This window comes from Saitoella complicata (genome assembly GCF_001661265.1).
Source record: "Saitoella complicata NRRL Y-17804 unplaced genomic scaffold SAICOscaffold_16, whole genome shotgun sequence".
NCBI lineage: Eukaryota > Fungi > Ascomycota > Saitoellomycetes > Saitoellales > Saitoellaceae > Saitoella > Saitoella complicata.
The window spans coordinates 95,116-115,475 of record NW_017567007.1 but is presented as its reverse complement, the minus strand read 5'-3'; the positions used below and the strand labels follow the sequence as shown (position 1 = coordinate 115,475).

General features: G+C 51.4%; 7 protein-coding genes across 7 annotated transcripts; 5 read left to right on the top strand and 2 right to left on the bottom strand.

The window, feature by feature from the left end:
* Positions 1-1,221: 1,221 nt before the first annotated feature.
* SAICODRAFT_136356 (N-terminal nucleophile aminohydrolase) lies at positions 1,222-2,273 on the top strand. The gene is made up of 4 exons (XM_019165460.1): positions 1,222-1,331; positions 1,390-1,584; positions 1,639-1,995; positions 2,054-2,273. Exons 1-4 carry the CDS (start codon positions 1,313-1,315, stop codon positions 2,224-2,226), a joined length of 744 nt encoding a protein of 247 aa, XP_019023180.1. The 5' UTR covers positions 1,222-1,312; the 3' UTR covers positions 2,227-2,273.
* Positions 2,274-2,793: 520 nt separating this feature from the next.
* On the top strand, positions 2,794-6,320 carry SAICODRAFT_58497 (GDPD-domain-containing protein; the record flags this gene model as incomplete). Its single annotated transcript, XM_019169610.1, has 2 exons — positions 2,794-2,840; positions 2,900-6,320. The coding sequence occupies 2 exons, from the start codon at positions 2,794-2,796 to the stop codon at positions 6,318-6,320; spliced, it is 3,468 nt and encodes a 1,155-aa protein (XP_019023179.1).
* A 159-nt stretch (positions 6,321-6,479) lies between these two features.
* On the bottom strand, positions 6,480-8,435 carry SAICODRAFT_26133 (uncharacterized protein; the record flags this gene model as incomplete). The annotated part of the gene is made up of 3 exons (XM_019166915.1): positions 6,480-6,804; positions 6,860-8,311; positions 8,425-8,435. The coding sequence occupies 3 exons, from the start codon at positions 8,433-8,435 to the stop codon at positions 6,480-6,482; spliced, it is 1,788 nt and encodes a 595-aa protein (XP_019023178.1).
* Positions 8,436-13,078: 4,643 nt separating this feature from the next.
* SAICODRAFT_35843 (flavin-binding monooxygenase-like family protein) lies at positions 13,079-14,971 on the top strand (the record flags this gene model as incomplete). Its single annotated transcript, XM_019168446.1, has 6 exons — positions 13,079-13,417; positions 13,472-13,567; positions 13,618-13,772; positions 13,839-14,163; positions 14,217-14,743; positions 14,791-14,971. The coding sequence occupies 6 exons, from the start codon at positions 13,079-13,081 to the stop codon at positions 14,969-14,971; spliced, it is 1,623 nt and encodes a 540-aa protein (XP_019023177.1).
* Positions 14,972-16,098: 1,127 nt separating this feature from the next.
* SAICODRAFT_30867 (uncharacterized protein) lies at positions 16,099-17,418 on the top strand. Its single transcript, XM_019167781.1, has one exon. It carries the CDS (start codon positions 16,137-16,139, stop codon positions 17,316-17,318), a length of 1,182 nt encoding a protein of 393 aa, XP_019023176.1. The 5' UTR covers positions 16,099-16,136; the 3' UTR covers positions 17,319-17,418.
* A 242-nt stretch (positions 17,419-17,660) lies between these two features.
* Positions 17,661-18,681, top strand: SAICODRAFT_30866 (putative short-chain dehydrogenases/reductase). Its single transcript, XM_019167780.1, has 2 exons — positions 17,661-17,794; positions 17,852-18,681. Exons 1-2 carry the CDS (start codon positions 17,699-17,701, stop codon positions 18,554-18,556), a joined length of 801 nt encoding a protein of 266 aa, XP_019023175.1. The 5' UTR covers positions 17,661-17,698; the 3' UTR covers positions 18,557-18,681.
* A 121-nt stretch (positions 18,682-18,802) lies between these two features.
* Positions 18,803-20,329, bottom strand: SAICODRAFT_58546 (MFS general substrate transporter; the record flags this gene model as incomplete). The annotated part of the gene is made up of 1 exon (XM_019169616.1): positions 18,803-20,329. The coding sequence occupies one exon, from the start codon at positions 20,327-20,329 to the stop codon at positions 18,803-18,805; it is 1,527 nt and encodes a 508-aa protein (XP_019023174.1).
* Positions 20,330-20,360: the final 31 nt, after the last annotated feature.

The following is a 20,360-nucleotide window of genomic DNA, read 5'->3' as shown; positions in this document are numbered from 1 at the left end:
CAATAGTGACCTGGTTGTTAACCTCGACATACCGACGTAACTCTGCATCTGACAATGCATAACCGCAGTTCATATACAAGTTGCGGATCTTGTCAGGGTGCTCATTGATTGAGTCGATTGCGCAGCGTATGTAACCCTCAGGGTCTGATCGAACTAACTCATGCTCATTGTTGCGCTTCATCCAGGCCTTCATCATACTGAAGCAGAGCTCGATTGGATTGAGGTCTGGTGAGTAAGGCGGCAAAAAATGGAGTCGACATCCAGCGCGTTGAACAATGAGTTCATATACCCTTTCGTCATGATGGATACGGCAGTTGTCAAGGACAACCACGCTGTTCGGACCAGGGTAGGGGTTGAGAATTGGTAGCAGTTCATGTTCGACGAATTCGACAAATCGATCAGCATTGAAGGATCCCTGAAAGACCGATAAAGCATGGAGCCCTGTCGAGGTAAGTGCAGGCAATACACTCCAACGTTTGGTTCGAGCAAACAGTCTCTCCTCAATCGCCCTAGTACCGACTGGCGCATAACCAAATTTGCGGGTAGCAGTCCTCTCATCGACAGCAGACTCATCGAGAAAGACCAGTTGTTCTTGACTGTATTCAGCCATTGATATGGCGTGTTGCGCACGTAAAATGCCGTTCCGTTCTGCTGCCCTTAGCATAAGAGTCTTTCGAGTATATCCAATCTTTTTGAGGTATCGACAGACATGGTACTTCGATAGTGAAGTGGCAAATTCCTGGTTCATAAACTCTGCGCAATCATCCTGGTATAGGGTAGGGTTCAGATCATACAGGGCCTTGATATGCTGTCATGCCATGCCCAGCGTTTCAGCCAAGGTCCTCGATGGGGCAGGTCACTTACCATGCCTATGCGGGAGTCAATCTGAGGCGTCCTACCACAGTGCGTGGTAGGGAGGCGCTCATGGGTGCCTTCCTCCTCGAATCTCTTGACAATCCTGTAAATGGTTCGTACCGATTGGTTGATGATCTCACTGAGTTGGTGAACGTCATAGCCCTCGATGTAGTTCTCGATAACTATGGACCGTGTGCTATTGTCGCATATCTCACCAAACATTTCGAACCGTTTGCGACCTTCCTAGGCCTTCAATGGAGTTGTTCTGTTGGTTTTACGGTGAGGGTTTACAGAGCATGTGCAGCTACCTGCAGATTGCGACAGGCATTTTGCAACCAGCTGTAACGTGATGCAAGGCACGGGTTGTACGACATGACCGGGGAAAGGCGTGAAACTTCGATGTCATCCTTCGTCGCCCTTCACATCGGCGCAGGAATACATCCGAAGAAGTCCGCATATGCCAGTCTCTGCAAAAAGTAAGCTTGCTATTTGATCTTCTATACACTCAGGCGATACTGACCTTCGTGTATAGAGCGTGTATTGCAGCGAAAGAAGTCCTTAATGGAGGAGGATCGGCGCTGGATGCCGTAACTGCCGCTGTGTCCATCCTTGAAAACGCGAAACATACCAATGCTGGCTACGGATCGAATTTAAATGCGGAGGGCAAAGTCCAGATGGACGCCGCCCTGATGGACTACTCCGGATATGCTGCTGTTGCAGCCGTCGAAAGTGTGTTGCATCTCGCAGAGTTTCCGTATCTGGAGTTAACGGAGCGATACACAGATGTCAAAAACCCTGTTCAACTCGCTCAACGACTCCTAAAGAACAGGCAAAATCCACTTCCATACGGTCGAACGCAGCCCAACTTTCTTGTGGGAAGGAGTGCGACGGAATGGGATCATGGAGTGGAGTTGGTGGAGCCTGAGTCGCTTATCTCACAGTCAGCGCTGGAGGTGTGGCAGAAATGGAAGGAGGTGATAGAGCATGGGCCTTTCAATCCGGGAGATTTGGGAGACTCGGGGGTGTCGGATACGGTTGGAGCAGTCGCCATGGATTTGTCTGGGAATTTGGCTGCGGCTTGTAGTTCGGGTGGGATCGTGCACAAGCACGTCGGGCGAGTGGGACCAGCAGCCGTCGCGGGTAAAGGGTTATCTCTTCAGCGGTACGTGCACAGTTCACTGACGTGACTATAATTTAGGAAGCGGCTTATGGGTTGAAGATAATGTCGCCGTCGTATGCAGCGGAAACGGGGAAGAGATTCTGGATACGATACTTGCGAGCAAGTGCGCTTCACGGCTCAATCATATGGAGGGGGGTGTCTACGAGGAGGAGGCTGTGAAGCAAGTGATGGAGCGAGACTTCCTCGGTTAGCGTCAAGTCCTGTCATACACGCCCAGCTTTACTAACGAGTTCACTTTACTTTAGGTTCATCCGCAATACGGCGAGCAAAGCAGAATAACCAGAATGCTGGTCAGGCCGGAATGATCGCTTTGAAGATTACGAGAGACGAAGGCGAATCAGGCCTCCCTATACAGGCAATATCCGTCACATGGGCACACACAACATACTCAATGGTGCGTCCTTTTCTTCCCTTATTCTGTCCGAGGACGGTTACTGATGTTGTGAATGAAGGGTGTAGCATGGCTTGATTGTCGCTCCAGTGAAGCCCAGTTCCGCATGTCCAGAAGGGGTGATTCTGAAGGCGCGTGCATTGGAGGTTTCGGTGTGAGTTATCCATAGCATAGCAATCGTCATAGAAACACAATTGGATCTTCGAAGAAAAAGCGTTGGAGGTCACTGCGCAAATAAGGTTTCTGTGTGGCTGCAGCTGCACAATCGGCCGCGGGTTCATTTGACGTAGAGAACATTTCAGGAAATCGCTCACCCCATAGACATGCCCAATTGACCCCTTATACACGACACCAAGGCCGATAGACAATGAAGTTTGGGAAGAACTTACCAAGGTGCCAGGTGCCCGAGTGGAGGTGTGTGCCCCGCGAGCGTCATTTTCGCGGGGTGAATGCTGATGTCTGCGTGACTACAGTTCTCATTATATCAACTACAAGGCCTTGAAGAAGCATATCACCAGTGCACAGCAAGCGAAGCACGCGACTGGGACTGACCCCGACTTGACCGCGTTCTTCTTCGATTTGGACCGGAATGTGGAGGAGGTGAACAATTTCTTCAATAAGCGCGATACCGAGATTACAAGGCGTCTCAAGTTACTGAACGACAAGTATGGATTTGAGGAGGCCATGAATACTGCGGACTTGTCCGCCAGCGAGTTGGAGGAATTGATGGGAGCATTATTTGAATTGAAGGGGAACTTGCAGAAGTTGCTGTGGTACGCCGATGTCAATAGACGCGGTTTCGTCAAGATCACAAAGAAGCTCGACAAGAAGCTGAGTGTGCAGCATCAACAGAAGTATTTGGATTCAAAGGTGTATGTTCTTCCGTTTGCTTCGCCGACGAGGGCGCAGGAGCATTTGGCGAATGCCGTGTCGTGGCTAGATAAGCTCGGTGCTGCGACGAATGAGTATCACACTTCGTCAAGATCATCGTCGTCGTCAGCGTTCTTGGCAAGAGAACAAAGGACGAAGCTGGAGACAATAGTTTCGGAGGACAAGGCCGAGGAATTGCGCGATGCTCTCGATCAATGCGACCCCAAATTGGCCAAGAAGCTGCTACCAGGCCTTTTGCAGCATGCGCTTACTCGGAAATCGTTCGACTCTGTCAAGTGCATTCTAGCATACCACAACTTCTCTACCAGCACAGACCTAAACGAGCGTAACCTCGTCCACCGGTATGTCATCTCTCTCGGAAGAACCTATGAGCGTGCGGCAGTGGGAACCGATTCACCAAACGGCGATCACAGTAGCCCGTTCCTCGTCACGCCTGCGTTCACGCCCGGGTTTGTCTACCCATTCACGCCGAGTGGGCCAGGTACGCCGATATCCCGCGCGGAGTCGTCCCGGAAGATGAGTTTTGATTTCCCTATCGTTTTGAGCGAGCGTGGGGAGGAGGACACGGCGGCGCTCGAGTACCTCCTCGACTCGTTGAGTGTGGATCAGCAGAAGTTGTTGGTTGAACGTGACAGTTATCACCGGAGACCTTTGCACTATGCAGCGAGGTTTGGGTTGGCGAATGTTTGTGCCAAGTTTCTTGATTACATGAGAAAGTGGGGACAAGTGCGAGATCTGGAAGATTTCGAAGGAGAGGAGTGGGGGGACAATGAGGGGCTTACGCCGGTGCAGTTGGCTGTTATGGGCAATTACCCCAAGACCATTGGAGTACTTTTGAAGTTTTTAAACCGGGATCCATTGGACACTAACTTCATTAGGACTCCTGGATTGACGAGGGCATTGGGTCTTGCGTCGAAGTTGAATGCTTCCGAGATTTTAAAGACGTTGATGGACAAGGGTGTGGATGTAAACGTGCAGGACGCCGAAGGCGATACTCCTCTGCATATCGCGGCCCGTCTTGGAAATCTGGAGTGTGTGGAAGTCCTTCTCGATGGTAATGAATTACAGAAGGCAGATACCGAGGTCACGGAGAATGCGTATGCCTGGACTCCACTCTTCGTGGCTGGCGCGGAAGGAAACTTGGCGGTGGTTGAGCGACTCCTCGAGGCAGGTGCTGATGTCGAACGTTTGGATCAGGAAGGATGGACGGCATGCGAGCATGGCATCTTCCGTGGTCACCTTGATATCGGGGAGAAGATCATGCCGCCCGAAAAGACGCGGACGGCGAATGGTAGTCTACACATCGGTACGGAAGCGAAGTCATTGGAGAGCATTGCTTCGAATCTCTCTAGAAGCGCTGGGAGCTTCAAGGAGGAGATGACGGATTCTGAGGCCGCGCCGGTCAAGACTTTTGGGCATAGGTATTTGAAGGATCAGACGATGATCCTCGTAACGCTAGGTTCGACCGATACGAGAACCACCGATCCTGCAGTCCAGTTGAATGGTGTTGATTTGAGTGATACCGCGACGTCTGATCTCGATGCTGCGTTGTCGCTTCGTGTTTCTGCGATGGGAGCGGAGGGGGATTCGACGACGCTTGATCTGCCTTTGGATGCTTCGGCGTTGACTGAGCCGCTCATCTTTAATACGAAGGATTTAAAGAACGTTCAACTCTTGTTTGATATCATCCCGACGTACTCTTCACAGCGGAAGTTGATCGGACGAGCTGTTGCGCTTCTTTCTTCGGTGAAGACTGCTTTGGGTCAGGATAAGGCTTCGTTGCAGGGTCTTGTTACTGTGCCTATTGTTGCCAGCAGCAATTTGCGGGTCATCGGTCAGCTCCAGTTCAACTTCTTGATCATCACCCCCTTCCAACACGAAAACCTCGTCTTGCAGAGGAACAACACATACTGGAAATCACTTATCACCACTCGCATCATCGGACATCGAGGTGCCGGAAAGAACTTTGCCACAGCAAGCAGTTTGCAGCTTGGAGAGAACACGCTTCAGAGTTTCATCGCTGCTGCGAACCTTGGTGCGAGCTACGTGGAGTTTGATGTGCAGTTGACGAAGGACAGCGTACCTGTCATTTACCACGACTTCCTCGTGTCCGAGACGGGTCATGATGCACCTGTTGGGTCTCTGACTTTGGAGCAGTTCATGGCTGCTTCGCTTCATGAGCTTCCATCTGAAAGTCGACAGCACAAGGTTTCGAACCGTGATTTTGCGGAGGGTCAAGATACGCTTACCGACATGAAGGAGTTTGGCCGAACGAACAACGGTCGACCAACAACTCGTGCGAGGTCGATGTCTCTCACGAACGATGCTAACGAAGCTGCTGGGCTGAGTCAGAAGATGCAGTATACCCGTGACTACAAGAAAAAGGGCTTCAAGGGCAATTCCCGCGGTATTAGTATCCAGGCACCCTTCACGACTCTGCAGGAAGTCTTCCAGACGCTGCCGAAGCATGTTGGTTTCAACATCGAGTTGAAGTATCCTATGATTGATGAAGCGCAGGATGAGGATATGGAGTTGTCGTTCACCGAGATCAACCACTATGTTGACACTATCCTGAAGGTCGTCTACGACTACTCGGATGGGAGAGATATTATCTTCTCCACCTTTCACCCCGATATCGCCATTCTTCTCTCTATGAAACAACCCCAAATCCCGATTTTGTTCTTGACGGAGGGAGGCACGGCGAAAATGGCCGATATCCGTGCTTGTTCACTCCAGCAAGCAGTCCGCTTCGCGACAAAATGGAACTTGCTCGGTATCGTCAGTGCCTGCCAGCCTCTCATCCTTTGTCCTCGTCTCGTGAAGATCGTCAAAGCGGCAGGACTTGTGTGCGTAAGTTATGGTGTTGGTAACAACGAGCCTGCGAATGTCAAGTTACAGTATAAGGCTGGTGTGGATGCTGTTATTGTTGATTCAGTGCTGGCCGTTAGGAAGGGATTGCAGCATCCTGTTGCTGAAGGTGAAGATACGCTTGCCGTAGTTTAGAATTTGCAAGTTGGCATAGACAGTGTAGATTAGCGTGGTAGAAGTACTATGAATGGGGCACCATATAGTTGTAGGTACAAGTTTTATTTTCTTGACCATGACCAAGCCAAGTCTCATAACACCGTCGCTCTATGAGCTGGATCTAGAGCTTGTTATCCCTTAGAAAGCATCCACAGCCGGGTCACGGTTTGTGAACACGTTATGTATCTTCTTCGACAATGCTACACCGATGGTCCTGCTGGATAAAGCACCGGTCTTCGTTGCACCGATTGGCACATTGGCAAGAGCCTCAGGACCCTTTTTCTTGAATCCCTCCAGTAACTCTGGCAAAGACGGATACTTCTGCATAACTCCGGCAGCAACCTGCGGCGTAACTCGCTGGACCTCCTGTAACATTTTCGAAAACGTATCTTTAATGTCGATGCCAGTCTTAACCTGGCCAACATCAACGCAGAAGGATGTGCTGAGATTCTGTCGAGTAGTCCTGAACATGGTTAGCATGACACGTCTGCCGCGATTAATGTTATAGTAAAACGTACTTGTAAGGAATCGTGGCGATATCCGAAGTCAAGATCGCAATCCACTCAGCGCTGTCTGCAGGCGCAGTCGTATGGACAATCAAGCACTCATGCGTGATCTGCAGCGATATCAGAGCTTCTTCGACTAGCTCCTCATCAACCTCCTCTACTTCTTTTTGCTTCCGTCTCGACTGTGATGGTGCCGGGTCACCTTCCTCTTCAAGCAGCGCATTTCGCACAGCGGCGGTGTACTGCCTATTCTTCGCCGTCTTCATTCGCCTGAAGAGAGCTGCTAGACCTTCAATCATGTATATCGGTCGCGCGGAAGGGAATGTCGACTTAAGAAGAATCGCATGGGTATCAAGGCCTGCGCCGTCAGCGCCCACGAGATCGGCAAGTTCTTTGGCTTTCATGAAGCACAGGACGCGATTTTCTGTTTGTATCTCTGGTGGTATTGGAACGAAGTATCCGGCGCTTTCATCATATCTTGAGCTGACTTTTCGACGCCATCTGATTGTGTTCGCTGTTGGGCTCTCCCACTCTGTGTGCTCCACGGATAGCGGTTCAAGGAACGAGCGCAAATGCTGACCAAGAGCGGTACCAAGCAGGTGTCCGTCAATGTCGACTATCATTTCAGGTGTACAGTCCTTCTTCGAAGTTTTGAGTCTGTTTAGAGCGACTAGCTCTTGATCTTTCCTCTTCTCAGCTTCCTTTTGTGCCTTCTCCGCAGCCTTAGCTTCTTTCTCTCGCTGTTTGTCGAGCAGCTTTTGCCTTTTCTCTTCTTCTTTTCGTTCCTTTTCCGCAGTTTTGGCTTCCTCTTGTGTCCTCTTTTCTTCCTCACTCAGGACCTTCCGCGGTTTTGCCTTGGGTTTGTTAGTGGTTTCCTGAATATCCTTCTCTATGACCTTTGATCCACTTCCAAGTATATCCACGTTCTCCTTCTTGTTTTTTTCCGATGACTCCTTCGCAATATCCGCGCTATAGTTGTCCAATGCGGCAAGCATAGACAGAGTTCTATCATCAATTTTCGGAGGCAATCGAATCAGTGCCGCTGAGGTTTCGAGGTGAACAACTGGAGTGACGTCCGACTTGGACTTCGTTAATCTCAGTCGCGGTAAAGGAGCTCCCCGCTCTATCGGAGAGCTGAGATCAATCTCATGAGCAGGCAACCGCTTTCTTTTCCGTATTAACTGTGGTGCCAGGACCGGAGACGACGATAGGATGATGAGATCAGCTGACTTTCTCTGCGTGTAGGCCGTTACTGTTTCGGTTTCGATTGTAGTGCTGCTGGTTACCTCTATATCGCTTGTTGTCTTGCTCAATGCCGGTCGTCGACTTCGTCCTGCGAAGACATCTGAAATACTGGGAAGATCATCCCCAGGCGTGAGGTCGACGGCAGCTGCAAGTGCTGGAGGGCGCGTTCTGGACAGAAATGGAGTCTCCTCGATCAGAATGACGTCTTCTTGTTTCCGTCTGGCAGGTTGCGAGGCTGTCTGTAACTCTGATCAGCGCATCTTCCCCGAGGAACTGTCAAGCAATTTCCTCACCTTCTGCCTCGTCGATTCAAGAACGATCTGATCTATTACCTGGAAATCATTGGCTGTAAGGTCGATAGAAGTATCATAAGCCCTTGATAAGGAATCACGCATTTGCTTCGTAAAGGACCCTTTCCCTGCCTTACTGCCCTTACCGCTGTGCTGGGTAGAGGATGGTTCTTCGTCACTCAAACGGGATGGCATTGAAGGGGAGGGTGAAAAACGCGTGTGCGCACCCCTCCCGCTACGCCTGGGCCTCTGAATAGATCACATTGTGGATGAAATGGTCATTTTTTGCGATTTGGATTACAGGGCGTGCGCAGGGGCGCATGCATAAACTATACTGCTGTGTGCAAATTCTTGACGCGGCGCATTTTACCGCCTATCTGCGCGGGGATAGTTTCATGAACCCCCCCATCTTCGTAGACAAGGCTTGGAAGGGCGGTTTCAGGGTAGAGGTCGATAGATCAGACTCTTAGGAATCGATAGATGTCCTCGAAACGCGTGTAGTACCGGTTCTCATAGAGTTGTGACATTATGAAGGATTTCGGCCCAGGTGCATGATGTTGCATGAATATGCATGAAAACATCGAAAACACTCTCTGGACCCACAAACCTCAAAAACTGGTAGAATCAAAGAAACCACACGCAGAACATGTTCATCCAAGCTCCCTCTATCTCATGGGACCCAGAGCTGCATCCGTAGTGCCTTCCAGGGTCCGTTTCTTTCTTTTCACTGAAAACACCTTTTTAGCATGAAGCAGCTGAGGGAGGCCTTGTGGCCCAAAACCGGTGGCACGACGTGATTGCTAACGATAGGTATGATCAGTTTGAACCCTTACTCGACCTCCGAGGCCTTTATCTATGTTGTTTTAGGGGTTTTTGTCATATGGAGTTTGCGATTCGCGCGCACATGGGAAAGTCACGTCAAGAATTTTGCACACAGCAGTAAACTTTTGAACTCCACTGTAAGCGCACTAGTAACGTGGATGCGGCACACCAGGAAAGGGACGTCATTGAACTTTTGCGGGTGATTTGAGTCGTGGAAGATGTTAGAGGTTCGGCGTGCTGAGACCATTGTCTTACTTCAGAAAAAATGGAGTTGTGCTGAGCACGGGACTTTTTGCTACCGGCATTCAGTAACCAACAAAAACGACCATTTGCAATTGGAGGCTCATCTATTCAATGCCTGGCTTGATGCTATGATCTGCGCTGAACCGTCTAGCACCTTGTCATGCCCACCGCTGATTGAACCATTTTATGTGTTAGGCGTCAACAGAAGCTGTTCTCGATAGGGTTGAAATCCGGTGAGTAGGGTGGTATGTAGACCAGTCAACACCCAGCTGAATGGATGATTTCGGCAACCCTGGGATCATAAGGGACAGCGCAGTTATCCATGACAATGACGCTATTTGGTGCAGGGTAAGGGCATACAATCTTGAGGACCCTTGTTTCGAGAAACCATACAAAGAAGTCTGCATTGTATGAACCATGGTAAATCTCATATGCTTTGTATCCATTCTGCATCGAAACAGGAAGTACAGACCACTTCTTAGAATGACCTAGGTGAATCTGGGCTTCGGCTCGATGGCCAGCGAGAGCATATCCATATTGCGGTAGCCATTACGTTCATCCACTGCCGACTCGTCAAGAAAGATAAGCGGATCCGGTGCGTAGTACATAGTGGACAGCTGATGGTATGCACGAAGGATAGGGTCTCTTTGTTTTTGCCTTAACTGCTAGCAACTTGCGGGTATATCGGTTTGCTTTGCACCATCGAAAAACGTCGAAGCGTGTAAGTTGTAGCTCGTCTGCTGCAAATTCTTCTTTCAGCATGCCGGCAATCTCCTCGTGGTAAGCATATACTGCATCCTTGTACAACTCCTGAAGACACTGCATGGCAGCAGTATTAGCATGTCAGGGTAAAAATGGTACCGGCCAGGATGACATACTCGATGTACGTTTGGGGTGACTTTGCTAGGACGTCCGCTACAAGCGAGTACTCCGTAGCTCCCGTTATGTTCGCAGCGCTTATTGACTCGATATACTGTTCTTGGGCGGACATGGGCACAAGTCGCAGTATCATTAGGTGTCCTCCCGACCTTGCTGTTGAGTACTAAAAGTGCACGCACCTGATTGGACTCATGTTGAATTTCAGGCCTTATCAAGTGTTGTAGGGAGTACAATGGCGGTTGGTGTTTTCAGGCATTTTACGATTTGGTGGAGTAGTGCGCACACGCGCTTTTGACTACTCTCAGTTGCAATATAGTTAGTGGATGCAGGTCCCACCACGGTGCCCAAGGTCACCAAACCGTAAAATCCAACAACCTCACCATTCAAGCAGTCCAGGGATGGGATACAGGGGTCAAGAGCTACCTATGAGTGTCTGTCAGAGGATGCGATGTGCCATTCGCGATGGTACCAAGCATGCCGTACGCTTTTTGCGAGTCATTATTCGCTACTTACGCTGAAAACAGACCTTCGAAAAATGTACGATGATGCGCCCGGTACTCACCAAGACGAAGCAGCCGAAGCTCTCACGAAGCTGTATGGCTTTAAACTCGACAAATGGGATGTCTGCCGCGCCCTCAAACGACTCAAGTACACCTAACCCTAACTCCCTCAACTGAACTCGAGCCAAATCCCAGACCTGGGCGATCTCGAAATCAATAACCGACGCCGGATTCAACTTCCCCTGGGTTCTTACAGCAACCTTGGTCTGCGGGATTGGCGATAGGTCGACTGGTGGAGGAGAGAGGTCCTCTTGGAGGGTACGAGACCTTCGAGGCAGGGGTAGCTCAGGCTCAAGGGCATCCTCGGGAGTCGGACGAGATTCATCCGTACCAGGTGGAGGGACATAGATAGTAGCACAATTGAGGTAGACCATGAAGTCATTGAGCTTCCAACGAGTATGCAGGTCCTCCATCTCCTCAAGGAAGGCTCGTCATTCTTCGATTCCCGTAATGCTTGTAGGCCCAGGGCGGAAGTTACCTTTGACAACTCTGTAGGCAATTTTGAGGGTGCAGTCGTCTTCACTGACCTCAGTGCTGAAGGTCTGATCATGATTGAGACGCATCAGGACCATCCTTGATATGCAGGCCCGCTACATTCCAATCCCATTGCGGTTTCATTTCGGTAAGGAGTTCCGGATAAGCACTTCGGCCTGGGCGTGAAACAACCAGCCTGACCCTGAAGGTACGGCTTAGCAAGGGTAAAGCCGCAGTTTTAATCATCTCCGTAGTTGCATCATCAGGTAGGTGTGTCAGATCAATCACATGTATGTCTGGTTCAAGCTCCACATCCTGTAGTCGAGCTGGGGTTTTACGGGCATGGCCTGTACGCTTTGGCATTGCCCAAAGTCATTGCTGAAGTCGGCTTATCGATATCTGGTCTGTAGCTTGAGATACAAGGTCTTTTGTGTTTCCGTGGAAGTCAAGTTGCTGGAGTTGACCTGGCGCGCCCTGCCCTGAAAATCCCGCGTTTGACTAAACTTATGAAAAGCGCTGTATAGTCGAGTTCTAAAGTCATGCGAATCACGTGTGGGTATGCGCATCCGAAAAAAAGTAGCAAATGTCGAAACAAAAAACCCTTCATACTCGACAACCAAGGGCCTAGGAGACCAGGACGCGTCATCATATGGTAGGCAAATGAGTTCATGATACGGTGCGCGCTCTGGTTATTCGCAATTCGCCTCCGTGGTCAGCCTGTGAGTGACATTGCTGAATGGACTGGAAAGCACAAGTCCACCGTTTACAGAATTAGGAACCAGTGTGTCGTTGCCTTCTCAATATCCTTCAGCATACGCTCCGTAGGGTTGTTACCGTACTTCTTTTCGCCTTTATTCGTCCTAGCAGCATTGGGTAGTTCACCGTCGGATTCACCGCTGGTACTGTCGGCAGGTCTGAAATCAGTCTTGAGCGTAATATGAACAGCCCACTTCTTCCCTTTACCTGCCCATGCTGTTGAAGGCCTGCAAGGGTCTCCTTCAATTGCTCGAAGTCTTCAGCGGAGCGCAGTCGAGACATCGAGGATGTTGTCGAACCGCGAATGATCTGGTACCCGACGTTAAGGGCATGGTCGGAAGCGGAGATGTCTTCAGGGCAGAGAGGATCGTTCTGCAAGTCCTCCAAGGCCCACTCATCATCATTGGACGCTTGAATCACCTCTCGAATTGCTGGAGACGCTGGGTGTAGGTTGACAGGTTTTGCCGCGGGAACCGCGGTGGGGCAGTAGCTGGTGGTGGCACCTCGACGGTGTGCCGAATCCGGGAATTTGAGGCACGAGAAGATGCCCTCCGTTGACCTGGCTCAGGATCGACCTCAACCATCAATCCTAGACTTTTAGTCGTCGAGTATTAAGGGTTTTTGTTCTCGGGGTCTACAACTTTTTCCCCGCACATGCGCACTACACGTGATTTGCATGACTTTAGAACTCGACTATACCCCACTTCGGCAGGCGCAAACCGCAGTTTCGGAGATGCCCTGAGATGTCGCACGCTTGCTCAGCTGCCCAAACACGGAGACTCTCTGACCTAGCGTAATGGGTCAAGTGGAACCTTGTTCATCTTCGCATCACATGTCCCTACACGACTGCCGTTACCCGACCTTCCCCTCACCATGATAAATCATCTGCCTGATCCTTTTATACGCTCTTCATCCTCAATGTAGTTCTGTAGTCCCCTTTCAACCCTCCCTAGCACACGACAATGCCCACACCCACCACCCAAACCCCAGTCGTCATCATTGGCGCGGGCATCTCCGGCCTCTGCATCGCCATCGACCTCATTCGCAAACTCAACCTCCACGACTTCGTCATCCTCGAAAAGTCGGCCGGAATCGGCGGTACCTGGTTCGACAATCGCTACCCCGGTGCGGCGTGTGACGTGTTTTCACACCTCTATTCGTACTCGTTCGAGCCGAATTCGGAGTGGACGAGGGAGTATCCGTTGCAGGATGAGATCTTGGAGTATTTTATCAAGGTTGCGGAAAAGTGGGGCTTGTATAGTAAGATCAGGTTTAATAGTGAGGTCGAGGATGCTGTTTGGGTTTGTTTACATCTCTCACGCCCCAGTCAGTATTCGCACTGACATGTCCGGCAGGATGACGAGAATCAAGTCTGGAATACTAAAGTCAAGATCAATCCCGGCACGAAGGAAGGGGAGTACACCCCCTCTTACACAATCACATCACAGCTTGTCCGTCTACCTTCTTCCCCTATTAGTTTCAAAACTTACCACATGTATAGCTCGTTAGCTGCGTCGGCCAACTCAACCAACCTCACTTTCCCACGGACATTCCGGGCTTCGATACCTTCCAGGGCCGCATCATGCATTCAGCCCGTTGGGATAAGACCTACAATTACGCTGGGGAGAAAGTTTGTATCATCGGCAATGGCGCAACGTATTTACTCTCCCCTACCCTCCACTCTCCTCCAAGTGTCGCGGCGAGCTAACACGATGCTTGTAGGGCCGTTCAAATCATCCCCGAAATCCAGAAAGAAGCTAAAAGCTTGACCATTTTCCAACGCACCCCAAACTGGGTCGTCCCCCGCCTCGACGCACCAATTCCTACTTACAAGCGCCTCCTGTACCGGATTTCACCCATCCGGAAGTACTATCGTCAGCAATTGATGAACTTCCGCGAAAGTACCTACGAGCCGATCGTGCACCCCGAGAGTGAGGTGGCGAAGGGATTGATGGCCTTGAGTTTAGGAATGTTGGAGGCGCAGGTGCAGGATAAGGAGATGAGGGAGAAGTTGAAGGCGGACTATCCGATTGGGTGTAAACGTGTAGTAAGTCCTCTGTCCTCCTCTCTCCGGTATGTCGAAGCTGATCAGAGGTGCAGATCATCAGCGATGACTACTATAACGCGTTGACAAAATCAAACGTCACTCTCGAAACTGACCCAATCGCCTCCATAACCCCAGCGGGTCCTGTGACACTTTCCGGCACCCTCCATAATTGCGACCTCCTCGTCCTCGCAACCGGGTTCAAATCTCAGCAATTCCTGCACCCGATTACTGTTCGTGGAGAAAACTCTACATCGATTTCGGACATTTGGGACAAAGCTGGTGCTCCAATCGCGCACTACGGTATCACAGTCCCGCACCTGCCTAACTTTGCCATGACATACGGCCCAAACACAAACCTGGGTCACAACTCGATCATCCTCATGATTGAGGCTCAATCTGAGTATATATGTCAACTTGTCAAACCAGTCTTGGAAAAGAGGGTTAAGAGCGTGACTGTGAAGGAAAGGGCGTGTGAAAAGTACTTCAATGAGGTGCAGGAGAGGTTGGGAGGAACTTCATTTGCGAGCCCCAATTGTAGGAGTTGGTATAAGAGGGAGGATGGGTTGATCACCAACAACTGGTATGTTCACAGTACTCTATTACTACGGGATGCTAATACAAGAATAGGTGCGGCACGGTGGTGGAGTACCAGAATCGCACGAAACGCGTGAATTGGGATGATTATAGCACGACCGGCGGATCCTACTCCGGCGAACGTCAAACAATCACGATAACCCCGTCCCACGCCATCGCCGCCGCCCTCGCCCTCGGTCTTTCGACCATGGCAGCTGTTCAGTTAGGGTACTAGGATAGGAGGGTTTCGCGCACGGACCATAGCTTGGGTACATAGCAATCGTATATTAGCGTACAAGCTACAAGCACCATCCATAAGCGAGGCGGAGCACCGCACAAACGGAGAGCCACTCGAGCAAACCCCGAGATCTTCCGGAACGCACCAGCCACACCGGCTTCGGCGTCATAGGCGACATTGAGCGCGGAGGAGCGGGAAGACCGCTGTCTCGATTCAGCTGTCGGTGTAGTAGTTGTAGGGAACCCGTAGACGTCTACACTCGACGCGAGTCACTCCCAACTCATCCGCTTCCGTATCCAATCACCGTCGCTGTGCTCCCGCGGAAGCTCGTACGCGTCGGCTGAATTAACTCCCGCTTCCCAGGCCTCGGAGCGGGACGGACGCAGCTCTCCACCCTCACCGCCAACGCCCGTGCGCGGAAACCAATCACCGCCCTCCCTGACGTTTAATTCCCCCGCAGATCGGTCGCATACATCCGACGACTCCCTCGAACATTTCGAGTCTCTCACCTGAAGCCCGGAGTATAAGAAGGGTTCTGTCTGCTCTCTTCTCGATGACGGGTCTACCATATTTCATGCGATCGGCTTCTCCTACACGGATCAGCTCCAATATCCTATCACGTCTCTCCTCCTTCGCGAACCATTTTCACACGACGATGCCTCACCAAATAAACACCAAGACGGTCAACCCGCCCGTCATTTCCTCGGCCCTCATGCCATTCGGCCTCCAAAATACCAAGGAGACCTCAATGAAGTCATGGCAACTCGACGCACAACGGATCAAGGCGCAATTGGACGTCAAGCACACCGACCTCGATAAATACATGTACCTCGCTTCCCTCCGAAGAGAAGGCGGTGAAGCCAGAAAAGCATTCTACAAGCTCATGCAGAGCGCGACCGAACAGTACACTCCACTCGTCTACACCCCCACCGTCGGCCTCGCATGCCAGAAATTCAGCGAGATCTTCCCCGTTGGTGCGAGGACATATGTAGAGGGTATGTACCTCAACCTCACCCAACAAGGTCAGATCGCACAAGTTGTCGACGAGTGGGCAAAAGTCCAGGGATACCCTGACGCCGTCTCTGGATCCGGACTTCCGGAAATCTGCGTCATCACTGACGGCTCCCGAATCCTCGGACTTGGGGATCTCGGATTGGGCGGTATGGGTATTCCCCTCGGCAAACTCTCCCTCTATACCGCATGTGCGGGTATCGACCCCCAATTTACCATCGGTATCCAAATCGACCTCGGTACTAATAATGAGGAGTTGCTGAATAACCCCCTCTACCTTGGTCTCCGCCAAGAACGTCCAGCAAAGGAAGTCGCGACTGCGTTCATGGACGAAGTTATGCAAGCACTCCATGCACGATTCCCTGCTATGGTTATCCAATTCGAGGACTTCATCGCTGACCGCGCCTTCGAATACCTGGACCGGTACCGTGACCAGTACGCTTCCTTCAACGACGATATCCAGGGAACTGGGGCCGTTGTTGTTGCGGGTGTCAAGCGCGCCGCCGAGATTTCGGGCGTGAAGCCTCAGGACCAGCGTATCGTCTTCTTCGGTGCCGGATCCGCAGGTGTCGGTGTCGCGAAGATGATCGCGCAATGGATCCAGTTCGACGGTGGCTTGACTGAGGAAGAAGCCCGTCGTCGCGTCTGGCTCGTGGACTCGAAGGGTCTCGTGGCGCATGACCGTGGTGACAACCTCGCTGAACACAAGCTCTACTTTGCCCGCGACGACAACAACGGACAGAACCCCCGAACCTTGGATGAAGTCTTGGAATTTGTGAAACCCACAGCACTCCTCGGACTCTCGACCATTGGTGGCGCGTTCACCCCCTCAATTCTCAAACGCATGGGCGAGCTCAACGAAAGACCCGTCGTATTCCCCCTCTCCAACCCCTCTCACTGCTCCGAATGTACCTACTCTGAAGCCCTGAACGCAACAGGTGGCCGCGTCGTCTTCGCCTCCGGTTCCCCATTCGCCGCGCAAGACTACGACGGCACAAGACGCCAACCAGGACAAGGAAACAACATGTATGTCTTCCCCGGTATCGGACTCGGCGCAATCCTCTCCAAGGCCTCCCGGATAACCGAAACCATGATCTATGCCTCCGCCGAATCCCTCGCGTCATCCCTAAGCGAAGACGAACAGTCCAGAGGACTCGTTTATCCCGAGCTGAGCAGGATTAGGGAGATTAGTGCGATTGTTGCCGCGGGAGTTATTAAGAAGGCGGTTGAGGAGGGCGTTTGTGAGAGTGAGGAGTGTAGGAAGTTGGCGGGAGATGAGGAGGGACTGTTGGAGTTTGTTAGGGAGAGTATGTGGGATGCGTTTTCGGCTTAGGGGAGAGTATGATTAGAGATACCCGTCAAAAACATGATACCCCGGTCTCGAGGGAGGCTGCCTGATCTTAGCTACCTATAATCCATGGTTGAACATGAACTTGTCCACCGCTCGCTATCATAACAGTAGCTTAAACTGGTAGCTGTGGCTGTAGCTGGAGTGACCACAACTATTATCATTCCAATTCATTCCTCAATATAAGCCCTTACTCTCGGTCCATTCGTCGTCGGCAATTATTGACATCTCCTACGCCAAGCACGGCAAAACGGGATTTCGAATCTGCCGGCGCCGGCGCGCTTTCTTGCAGCTGATCGACCGAGGAAAACGTCACACCAAATCCATCCTCGACCTCCAGAACAATCTCAATCCTATTAATCAAAATGTCTGGAAGCTTCAACTGGAACTGCGCTCTCGTCACCGGTGGAGGTGGTGGTCTTGGCAAGGCAATTGCTCAGCTTTTCCTCTCCAAGGGCAAGGTTCGTCCTCTGATCTGATTTGTCATCCTCGATCCACAACCCTAACACTCCCTATAGCAAGTCATCATCGCCGGCCGTACCGAGTCTAACCTCCAGGCCACTGTCAAGCAGTTGAACAACCCTAAGCTCTCCTACGTCGTCCTCGACACCTCCAAGACCGAGACCTTCGCCTCCTTCGTGTCCGATCTCCTCAAGGAGCACCCCGAGGTCGACTGCCTCGTCAACAACGCTGGTATCCAGAAACCCCTCTCCTTCACTTCCCTCACCGATTCCTCCAAGATCGATGCCTTCACCTCCGGAGCTGAGTCGGAGATCCAGACCAACATTACCGGAGTCGTGAACTTGACCGCTCACTTCCTCCCCCACATCCTCTCTAAGCCTTCGGGAGCGATCATCACTGTTTCCTCCGGCCTCGCATTCGTTCCTCTCACGCTCTGCCCAGTGTATTCTGCCACGAAGGCCTTCATCCACTCTTACACCCTCTCCCTCCGTTACCAACTCCGTGACACCAAGGTCAAGGTCATCGAGGTTGCGCCTCCTCTCGTGGGTACCGATTTGCACCGCGACCACTCCGACCCTGACAACAACAAGAAGGAGAAGAACCCCATGTCCTTGACTGTCGAGGAATTCATCAACCAGGTTGAGAGCCAGATGGAGGAGGGACGTGATGAGGTTGCCCCTGGGTTTGCGGAGCCGAGGGCGAAGGCTTGGCAGGAGACTTTTGGGGAGATGTTCGTGAAGCAGAACTCCATGTTCCATTAGATTGTCAAATATGGCTGTATAATATGGAAGGATAGAGCAAGATGAGTAGGTGTGTGAAGTAAATATTATTGATGTCCATAAGTATGAGAGCAGTCCGCGATAGATAGGTATGACAAAAAAAAAAATTCTATAGTAACGAGCATGACTCTGGGCGATCAGCGAGTCTCAGAATCGTAAGCAGTGTGTCAAAAAGTTCCCGCCAGTCCCGCTGCCTTCTGCAAAAATCCACAAATATCTCCTTCCAACTTAGATCTTCGGCGCATTCTTCGACATCCCCCGAATCTTGGGTCCGTAATAAAAGAACAAGATAGGAATGGGAATAAGCGCAACGGCGATAAACCCACACAAACTACTCGCCCAATCAACACCCAAGTTCTGGTACATCTGGAGGGCAAACAACGGAAATGCGGCTCCAAACAAGGAACGGAGGAAGGTGTTTGCGGCAAGGGCAGTCGCGGCGACCATCAAGAAGGTGTCGATGATGTAGTTGATGGCTTGCAAGAAGATGGTCATCAACCCGATACCAGTGAAGATTCCAGACAAGGACGGCACGATCCAGTGAATAGACGGCTTACCCGTCCAGCCGAACCAGAACAACCCAGCAGCGAAAAACACCGAACCAATAATCATAGGCGGCAAACGCGCCTCCGGGTCAGGCTTTCCGCCCTTGGCCATACAACGACGAAGATAGTAAGGCTCGAACGCCAAGACGATTCCACAACCGATCATCTCACCGACCATGAGACCGACGTAGGGGAGAGATGAAACTCCAAGCTCCCAGTGGCGGATGAGGGCAAACTCGTAACCGTAGGCGGTGAGGAAGAGGTAAAGGATACCGTAAACGAAGGCGGTATAGATAGTCATCAACAAGATAATCGGTTCGCGGAACAACAAGTAGAAGGGACGGCCAACAAGATCCCTGACCATATCCCTGGGAGTGAGAGTTTTCTCCTCAAGTTTCGCGTGCCAGGCCCAGTTTCCAGTCTCCTTCCTGAGACGCTTAGCCTTGTTCGCCAAGATGGCCGGCGCATAACATTCGGAGAAGAAGAACAAATCGAGGAAGAGCGCAAAGAACCCCATGATGGCAGTGATATACTCCGTCCACCTCCACCCCAAATAACTCTTCGCAATAAACCCACCCACAATCGGTGCAGCCATGGGTCCCATGAACACCATCGCCGCGAAGATCGTCATAGCCTTACCGCGCCACTGCTGATTGAACATATCCGCGAACGCAGCACCGACGACGGCAAGTGGGCACGATGCGAAAACACCACCGAAGAAGCGGCCGAGCATGACGGTTTGCACGTCCTTTGCTACTGCGACTGCAATCTGGAAGATGGAGAAGCCAAGCATGCCGATAATGAGAGGTGGTTTTCTGCCGATGTTTTCGGAGAGGGGACCCCACAACAGGGGACCGAATGCGAATCCCAAGACGTAAAGCGAGAGAGTAAGTGTCGCAACCTCATGAGAAATCCCAAATTCAGCTTGTACGTAGGCCTGTCCTGGCGAGAACACCGAAGATCCCCACGCGGAACACAACGTCGTATACCCCAAGATGATCGCCGTCGTCAACGTCTTGCGCATTGGCCAATTGTGAGGGTGCTCCGGGTCGTCTTTGCCATTGAAGTCAACAATGTAATCCTTCCAGTCGATTTCGTTGTGAAGGCCATTGGGGCCACCGTAGTTGATTTCCTTCGTTTCGGTCGAGGAGGTGGAGGAGACGGTGTGTTCTGCGCCTTCCGTCCCAGGCCCGCCGATCTTTGGAGGCATGCCGTCCGTCTGAGGACCCTTCTCGATATCC